Here is a 10198-nt window from a genome sequence, read left to right on the forward strand (position 1 = left end):
CTCGTTCTCTTACTTCGTTTGACGATACACCTGTTTCATCAATATTTGAGGTATCTTCCGCTAAACATAATTTTTGCATACCTTCTTCGTAAGTATCTAAATAATTTACAAGAAAATCATTAAAACAAGTTATAAAAATTATTAATAAATACAAATATATGTGTTACATTATTCTTACTTGCAATGCCAAAAACTTTCTTTATTGGTAACTCCTCCCAATCTGATTTATGTTGTGGGATCTCTCTTGTCACTATGGCCTTATTAATACGAAATTTTGTTTTGAAGTGACTAGGNCAAATACTTGATGACGTATCTGCGTTGAACCATATTGCGGGTATCAACTGTAGACCATCATCAAATTCCGCAATAATATATTTCTTGTTATCCATTTTTCTGTATTGCACAATACATGCGGTCATATAGTAAATATGCATTATATTTTATTATAGAACTATATATACATTATGTAACGCACAAAATTAAATGTCATGATTAAGGAGAAAAATTACGTAAGTATTTCTATTGTTCCCATAAGGAATTTTCCACACTTTACATAGAACATCTGTAATTGGCCAAGAATAAATGTTATCATTATATACTGTCATTACTTTAATATGGAAATCACTGGATTGACATGGTGATTTATACAAATCTTTTACATAATTTAATTTTNTACCAATTAGACAAATTTCTTTATTTTTTTTTGTATAACGTTCACAATCACAATGCATTGACCGTTTCTTAATAAACAGCAATTATTAGAAGAACTTTTACAATTAATATTAAATTTTCCCTTTGATATCATTAGATACTGTGATTCAACATCTATATTATCCAGTATTGGACCATTGTTGTGCAAATATTTACATGAATATGTTTCAGTGCTTTTATCATGTTTTACAAATAGAAAATTACAGTTTTCAATCTCATTATACCTCTTAATTAATTGTTGCAATGGTTTGTTATTTTTTTGTAATCGTCTCTTAATTAATGTCATATAATTCTCAAAACGAAAAGCACTAAAATTGTCGAGTGGACCATATATTCTTACGTCAGAACATATATGTAAAAGATTATGCACGTTATGCGATATATACTGTTTACCGTATAATATTTGAAATGACTCAACAAAATGATGAAGTAAAGCTTCAGCAAAATTTATTAATTCTTTTTGACATAAATTTCGACGTGTAAGAATTGTTATAGCTACATGTAATGTGAGGAAATGCATGTATATTTTTTCTTGTAATATATTCTTTAATACAACAGGACCAGTATATAATAAAAAATTTCTGAATTCCGTAGCTTTCCATTGCTTAACGTCTTTTAGTGATCTGGGTTTTCTAACAAAATCAACTGGTGTAGTATTCCTAAACAAAATCAGAAGATGTGATATTTTATTGATAGATCTAGTATTTAAACGTACAGAACGTGGACCTTTTATCCCAAATAGTATTATTTTTTTAACAACTCCTAAACATATCAAGTGCATGTAATCTAATGGAGTATTAGTTAAAGGTAAAAATTTGGGAACATTATTTAAAATAGAAAAACTAATTTGAAATTCTTTATAAGCATTAATTGCAAATAACTCATCTGTTCTTAAAGGATATTTTTTTTCACATGGGAAGCATATTCTACCATTTATATACGTGCCTTTGACTAAACATTTACTGCAACTATTAAATCCTGTATGACCTTTTATACATAATGCTAACGATTTAGCAGGTGCATCACATATTAGAGCAAATAATAAAACTTTAATTACGTTTCCGTTATAAATATAACCATTATTAATTAAATCTATTAAGTCGTTGACTAAAGATTGCAAAAAAACATTAGAATTAGTAGGTTTTTTGTACCCAAAATATGCACCAACAAGATATACTGTCATATTTACTGTATTTGAACATAAAATAGGCCACAAGGATGCTTGTGATGATTTTGCTAGTGGCAGACCATCGATATTTATTAGTAACTTAAAACATTTATCGTTATTTTTCAATACCATCTGTTTAATAATATTGTGTAAACCAAAATGAAAGTATTCTCCTCCACATACTTTTACTATATTTGTTTGTCTTGGAGTTTGCAGCAATGTTCGTGTGTCCATAGGNATGTTAGACGATGTATATTGACGCAAAATTTTTAACAATGCATTACATGCATTGTGGGGAATATTATATGATACAACCCATGTAGCTATAGCATTTCTTAATTTCTTTTCATTATCATTATTGTCATAAGTCTGATCTACTTCTTCTATAATAGATTTATAATTTTCAGTTACTATACGATCAAGTATCATAGGATCATAACAATTATCGTTGTTTCTTTGGATGTTATGATCTTGACATTTATCATAATCCTGTGAAGTTGTAATGTCGGTATGCATTGTGTTATTATTATGTACATTACAAATATCTTCTGCAGCACTTTCATTGTATGCATTACAAATAACTTCTGCAGCACTTTTATTATGTACATCTACATGAACAGTATTTTTGGAAGAGAAGTATTGACATTATACGAATCTAGAATTGATTTTGAACAGCCAGCGATATCTATTTCAGTATTATTAGCAATAATCCGTCTACTGTGGCGTTTGGAAACAAGTCTTTTGTGTATGTTATACATATTTTTATAATAAAATAATAATTGCATAAATACCACACTAAAAATTTGTAAATATTAAACAAATATTATTAGATGAATATTAATAATTATATAATATTATTAGATGAATATTCAAAGAATATTCTCAAAAGATATATACATGCTTATGTGTGTATATAGATTTTATAATATTTAAAAGTGCACCTTTGACTACATAATAGATATTCAATGTGCGTATATTTTAATATAAAAGTAAAGTAAGAATATGATTGGATAAAATAAATTGTGAAACACAGGAAGATTTTAATTAATATACATAGATCAGCAAAATAATCATTTGTGATATACTTACTTAACTTTATTTGTGAAGAAAAATCACTATAAATAAACACTTTATAGGAAACGATCACGCTTGGATTAATATCTTGGGCCTTAGCATGCGATAGCACGTGGAAGCAGTGTTCACAGTGTTTTGATTCTCTTCCAGCATGCTGAAGCGGTGGAGGGGATAAGTAAGTTCCATTTGCCGTTCATAACGCTCGTAGTATTACCTATCTTTGTGTAACTTTTGATGAAAAACAAGGATGAAATGATTCCATGAGCATTGCGAACGGCACAGTGGAACTTACTCTGTAAAAGAGTCAACACTGTGAACAGCGTAGAGGGGATGCGCACACAGCTGGAAGTATACGGTATGTAGCTCTGTGCGCATCCCCTCCACGTGCTACCGCATATTATCAAGGCTGCGTTCCGAGTTACGCATATGCGTGCATTTATCTATACTATACACGACGTGTACTATAAATAAATGCGCGTATATGCGATGCGTAACTCGGAACGCAGCCCAAGTCTGTATCCCTAGCTTGGATCCGCTCATGGCCTTTTTTGCGCGAAAAAAACGTATGAAGTTAAGCAGGACACTAACATGTGGTAGTACCAGGCTTCACAAATTACGTACATTGAATTGCAAAAAACTGACACTATATCTGTAATCACTCACTGATTATACACTATAATATTTATACGCAATTCTAACAATGTTTTAAAATATTGCTGCAGCATTGCTAGAATAATATTTCTAAATAATGTTTTTGCAATATCTCTGCAACATTGTACAGCAATTGCAATGTTGCAACGTTGCAGCAATGTTGCTGCAACCTTCTGTGCTATATGGGAACTGATATACTGACACGGGGTGCTTTCTAACCATAGTGTCTATTAGTGTGAGAAGGAGCATATCAGTGTTTCATTTGCACTAGTAGACACTATGTTATACAGCTAGCTGGAAAGCATCCACAATATACTGTACAACTTTTAAATTGCTTGAAATAAATATATTCTCCTAAGACAACAATCGATGACAAAGTCACTTAAAACTACTTTTCACTACACAATACATATGCAATAATCACGACAACAACGTTTATATTAATATATGCAGCGCACAATGTACACAGCAAAAATGTACGAGATATTTTTTCTTATATTTCTTTTGCTTTGACTTTTGAATAACTTTGTCATTCAATTTAGTATGAGAAAAATAATGATTTTACTTATTACTTACGAGACATATCGGTCTCCATGGCGTAACCTGTCTTCCACTTTTCTTCAGCGCTGCCCTCGTTTTTGTCTTTGTAACTAAAAGATGACAAGCGCGACGCGGGCGCGACTTACGCGAAACAATTAAAAATCGCGTATGTGTCGCAGCCACGCTGTGCGCTGCATTCGTTTTCCGATTATTGCGTATATTATGTATTGTGGTGTATTGTGCAGTGAAGAGTTGTGGCTTTTTTTTGTCTATTTTATAGATCATTTATATTAAATCTGTGATACTTAGTATCTATGACATCAATCTGTGATTAGACTTATACTACTGATTGATTGGACTTGTATGATAGATTGATTGAATTCATTACATGATTTTCTTGCAAGTCAACGTATATTCTGTACGTTAAACTTGCTCGATTAAGTGGTAACGTCAGTCAGAAAACTGACTCCAAAGTAAGTCAGTAAACTTATCTTACATTTTTTCTTTTTGTTGTCTATTAATTTAATTCTTTCTTGTCCTTTTGTCGTATATTGAAATGTACGATTCACAAAAAAAATCAAAGAGAAGTTTTCTAGAAGTTTGGCTTAAAGATGACCGATATAAATTTTGGATACGAAAAGTATCAAATGATAGTCAAATGATAGTCTTATTCATTGCACTATATGCAATAAAGATTTTTCTTGTAACACGCGCATTTCAAGACATGCAGATTCTTCGTGTCATAAAAATAATATTAAAGAAAACACATGTGTGTTTTCTTAAATAATAATGATGAGAATGTTATACATACTTCGGATCTACATAAATTTCGAAAACAATGATTGGAAATGAAGCAATTTCAACCATGGTTATGTGAAGTATCGCATAACAATAAATTATTTTTCTGCTCATTTTGTGACAAATATATGTCAGCAAGATTGTCAAGTATTTATGAGCACGCAGAATCCGCAGCACATGTAACTAAAGAAAAGAATGTTGAAAAAAAAACAAACAGATGAAGATGTAACTATGACAGACAAAACTTTATCATTCAAAGAGCGAAAGAAAGCAGCGGAAATTAAATTCGCTGCTTTCATTGCCGAACACAATATTTTGCTTCAAACTGCGCCAGAAATTTTAAAATTCTTCCAACAAATAGGAAAAGATATAAATGTATTGCAAAACATGACAATGAGTCGAGTAAAATGTCAAAAGATTATTTCGAACGTGTTATGTCCGATTGAAACCGATCGTATAGTCGACATTATTCAAAATACAAAATTTACTATTTTTATAGATGAAACGTCAAACATTTCTAATCAGAAATGGATGACGTTTCTTGTTCGGTACGTTAATCNCGAAACATTAGATATTTCCTCGCAATTAGTCAAATTAATTGATATAGATGCAAAAGATTGCAGCGCGAAAAAATTATTTGATGCGTTTAAATGTGAAATGTGAAAACTTAAAATTCCATTTTCAAATATTGTTGCTTTGTCCTGCGACAACGCGTCTGTTATGACGGGTAAATATTCTTCGTTTAAAACAAAGCTTCAGAAATTTTGCAAAACTTTATTGACATTGACATGTCCTTGTCATGCCTCTGCGCTAATTGCTAATGCTGCATGTAGTAAAATTCCAGACTATTGCGAGGAATTCGTAAAGAAAGTAGCAACTTTTATTAATAGTAGTCCAAAGCGATCAGCTATTTTTGAAGAATTTAGTAAATGCTTTGAAAAAATAAACAACAAAATTCTAAAGTTGTGCGATACACGATGGCTTTCTCGACATGTATGTATTGAAAGAATTTTAAAATCTTAGGATACCATTAATAATTTTTTAACAGAAATAGTACTGAGTGATAAAACACAGACTGGAGAAAAATTATTATCTGTCATGCACAAACCTGAGCTGTAAAAGCATATTTATTATTTTTGAAATATATTTTACATTTTTTAAATTTGTTTAATGCATTTTTTCAAGCTCTGGAAACAAGCATACAAAAACTACAACCAAAATCACTCGAATTGCTAAATATTGTATGTAAAAATTTTGTAAATCCAGAGCTTTTACGTAATATAAATAATAATTTTGATTTTTCCAATAAAAAAAATCAAAAATCTTTAAACGAAGTAAGCTTAGGAAGTGAATGTGAAAAATATCTTGTAACATTAATCGGACAGGGACACGCAGACGTTGTTGCAAATGTTAGAGAAAATTGTTTGCAATTTTACGTGACTGCTGCCCAAGATATTTGTACAAAATTACCAATAAACGACTTATTTTTATCAAAATTAAAAGTTTTTGAATCTGACATGGCTTTATATAATAGTAATAGAGAAGCTTCTTTTTATGACGTTTCTTTTGTTGCCCAAACCTTTGGTGGGTTTGACGACAATAATTTAAGAAAAGAATGGTTTGCTTTACATCAGAGTTTAACAGAAGCAGAAAAAGATTATTTCTCGAAATTAAATTTTGATGACATGTGGAAACACATTTTCCAACGTACACATAAATATCCCAATTTAAAGTCTCTTCTAAATGCCGTTAGATCGCTGCCAAATTCAAATGCCGATTCAGAAAGAATCTTTTCTCTCTTGCCAGATATAAAGACAAAAAAACAAAATAAACTTTCGTCTGTCACTGTCACTGCTACTTGCGTTATAAAATCAGCATTGAAAGCGAGAAGGGAAACAGCCGTAGACATAAACATTCATGAAAAACATTTGTATCTAATGGCAACAAACAATTTGTATTCTGCATGTTCTAAAAAACAGAAAAGTCATTTGAGATTATATGCTGCAGATGATATTGAAGATGCTGGTCCTTCCACGTCTAATATGTGCAATAATAATGTTTAAATTACCAATTTGTTTTTCTGATATTCTATATGTCAGAAATTCACATTTATAAGTAATAATTATGTACATACTAAAAATATGTTACTTTATTACTTATAATACTATAATACTTTTAATTTGTATAGCATTGTAGCACATTGTACATCTTCATCTATAAATACTAAATATGTTAACTCTTTAATTTGTATTCTATGTGAAACAGTCATATTTTTTATTAATACATGTGTTTAAATCTTAGACGTCTGGCATTCTCTATATCCGACATTTACATATAAAAATAATAAATGTGTTAAAATCTTACAATGTCTGGAAATCTCTATATCCGACATTTACATCTAAAAATAATAAATGTCTTTAAACTTTAGTAAAAATAATAAATGTCTTTAAACCTTAGTATGTCTGGTATTCTATATATCCGACATTTACATCTACAAATAATTAATGTGTAAAATTGTACTATGTCTGGCATCCTAAATATCCAACATTCATATTAATAAACTTAACAGATGCGAAATAAAACGTGGTAGAATAGGGCTACAGGCGAAGGTCCACGTTAAAAAACCTAACGCGCTATTAGTGGCACCTCATGNGTAGTGCGGAAGACCACTACTTTCTTCGTAATATTATTATTATCATTGCATAAAACTTGTAATATATAATTGTTGCAAAATTATTTAATATTGTAAGACGAAAGATGGGGTATTAAACTAAATACTGCCCTATGGATATACAAAGCGGTACTTGTACCGAGGTTAACATATGCTGCTGTTGTTTGGTGGCCCAGAGTGGAAAAGATAGAGTCAAAGAACCTACTAAAAAGCCTCTAAGGTAGTTACTTGAGGGCTGCGGTAGGGACTATGAGAACGACACTAACAGAAGCGCTGGAAGTGGCACTCTGCATTCCACCTCTAAGATTGACTGTCATCAGCGCTGCCAAACTCACAGCATATAGACTAAGGTGTCAGGGAGAGTGGAGAGATTTCGGAGTAGGTCATACCAGGCTCGATTTTCTTCACAAACCTCTCTTTACCTTAAAGCAAGATAGAATATCCAGAATACGCCAAGTGGACAAGGCGTTCTCCATAAACTTGACCACCAGGGCGGACTGGAAAAACAAAAATCTTCAGATCCAGCCGGGCACTCATGCATGGTTTATTGATGGATCTGGAGCAAACGGCTGCTATGGAGCAGGCATCTACTGTCCAGGATCAAATCACAGAGAGTTTTTCTCTCTGGGTAAATTAGCCACGGTCTTTCAAGCGGAAGTCTTGGCCATTCTGGAATGTGCAAAACTCCTACTCTCAAGAGAGACAAAAACTAGGAGGATCAATATCTATACGGATAGCAAAGCAGCCATAGGAGCTCTTGCCAAGACCACCACTGAATCTTTAGTGGTTTGGGACTGTATGCAAGCTCTAAACAGATTGGGCGAGCGAAACAACATCACGCTTGTCTGGGTACCTGGCCACCAAAGTATCCAAGGAAATGAAGCGGCTGATAGTCTGGCAAAACTGGGTACCTTAGAGGAACCAGTCTGCCAGATAGTTGGAGTTCCCTTTGCAACAGGGAAAAACCATATCAAGGACTGGCTGAAAAGGGAGCACAGGATCTCTTGGGAGATACTGAAGAGCTGCCGCCAAGCTAAGGTCCTGATGACTCAGCCATTGCCAGGTAAAACCAAAGAACTACTGACAATGAGTAAGTACAGGCAAAGACTGTGTATCGGTCTCCTCACAGGGCATTGGGCCTTCAAGGCACATTTATTCAACTTAGGCCTAGTTGAGGAGAGTAGTTGTAGATTTTGTGGCGAAGAGAGGGAGGACAGCGTGCACATATTGTGTCGCTGCCCGTCTCTAGCACTCAAGAGATTCAGATTTTTGGGCTCCATGTTTGTGGAGCCGGAGGACCTGAAAATAATTAAAATCGGCCATCTGTGCAGCCTGGCAGCAAATGCCGGGTTTTAGCAGCTTGGTCGATTAACAACTAGCGGGAGTCGCAGAGGATCTTAGAAATCTAGGTGACAATAGGGTCTCACAAGCCCCCCGCTCTTCGTCATCTATCTATCTATCTAAGACGAAAGAACTCTGTAGCAACGTTTATGTAATATTTTCGGTTCATTTTCTATGGGGAAATGCATGACATTTTATGTATTTCGAAAAATTACATCGTTGTCTATTGATTTCACAAATTGCGATGTCACCAACATGGAAATCTCAATGGGTAAGACGAGCGAAAAACACTGAACGGTGCGCGTCCACGTGTCTAAACACATCAAAACTTTTATTTTTGCTGCTCAATCGATGTAACGATCTAATATGAGAATATATATTGGACAATTTGTGTAAAACAGGAGATTGTAAACCTATATTAAATATCATATAACATTAAACCAATGTTTTATTTAACTTATGTCTCACAAAGCTTTACACAAATTTTCTTTCAAAGACGTACAATATTTATATATTTATATTTTTTTCCAAAATTTACAGTCTTGGAAAAAGAACGTAATATTATTGATGATAGTAAAACATTTCAAGATGCATTATATTTTTTTTTGAAATTATTACATATGAGTTAAAAAAAGAATTCAAAAGGTTTTTGAATATTGAAAGTTATTAGTGTTCATTTTTACATATTTTTGTTTTGTAAATTATGACAAAAAGAATCTACATTTTTCAGACATATTATCTCAAAATATTTACTTCATATTATACAAAATTCAATTAATTAATATATTATATTCATATAATATGTTATATGAAAATACTTTATATATTAAATACCTTATTAAATACTTAGGATTGTGCATCTGTAAAATGTAGATTCTTTTTGTGATTTATTACAAATTACAAATATAGAAAAATTAGTAATACTGATAATATAGTTTATATACAGGGTGTCCGACAACGAATTATAAAGCCGACGTGTGTAGGTAGATCGGATCATTCTGAACAGAAAAGTTATATATCATTTTGCAAAATTCGCAATATTTATTGAGATATGAATTAATAAATGTAAACCAATGAAGGCGCGGAGAGCGATGATCGGACTCTATAGGCGTGCACAATTATCAGATAAAAAGAAAAATGGCTTCTCTCATGTAATGTCTTAGTAACGAGAAACGGGGTAAACAAACAAGCGCGAAACAACTCAGTTTCTTGCGATCGGGCGCTATTCGGCGGTACGCAGCGAG

General features: G+C 32.4%; 1 protein-coding gene and 1 long non-coding RNA gene across 2 annotated transcripts; one reads left to right on the forward strand and one right to left on the reverse strand.

Moving 5' to 3' along the window:
- On the reverse strand, positions 1–3268 carry LOC109862412. The gene is made up of 3 exons (XR_002251137.1): positions 2969–3268; positions 179–393; positions 1–96 (listed from the first exon to the last, which is right to left on the reverse strand). It is a non-coding gene; the product is annotated as an uncharacterized LOC109862412 (long non-coding RNA).
- Positions 3269–7862: 4594 nt separating this feature from the next.
- Positions 7863–8969, forward strand: LOC109862411. Its single transcript, XM_020442464.1, has one exon. It carries the CDS (start codon positions 7863–7865, stop codon positions 8967–8969), a length of 1107 nt encoding a protein of 368 aa, XP_020298053.1.
- The last annotated feature ends 1229 nt before the right edge of the window (positions 8970–10198 follow it).

This window comes from Pseudomyrmex gracilis, unplaced genomic scaffold (genome assembly GCF_002006095.1).
Source record: "Pseudomyrmex gracilis isolate BER0280 unplaced genomic scaffold, ASM200609v1 scaffold_1754, whole genome shotgun sequence".
NCBI classification, from domain to species: Eukaryota; Metazoa; Arthropoda; class Insecta; order Hymenoptera; family Formicidae; genus Pseudomyrmex; species Pseudomyrmex gracilis.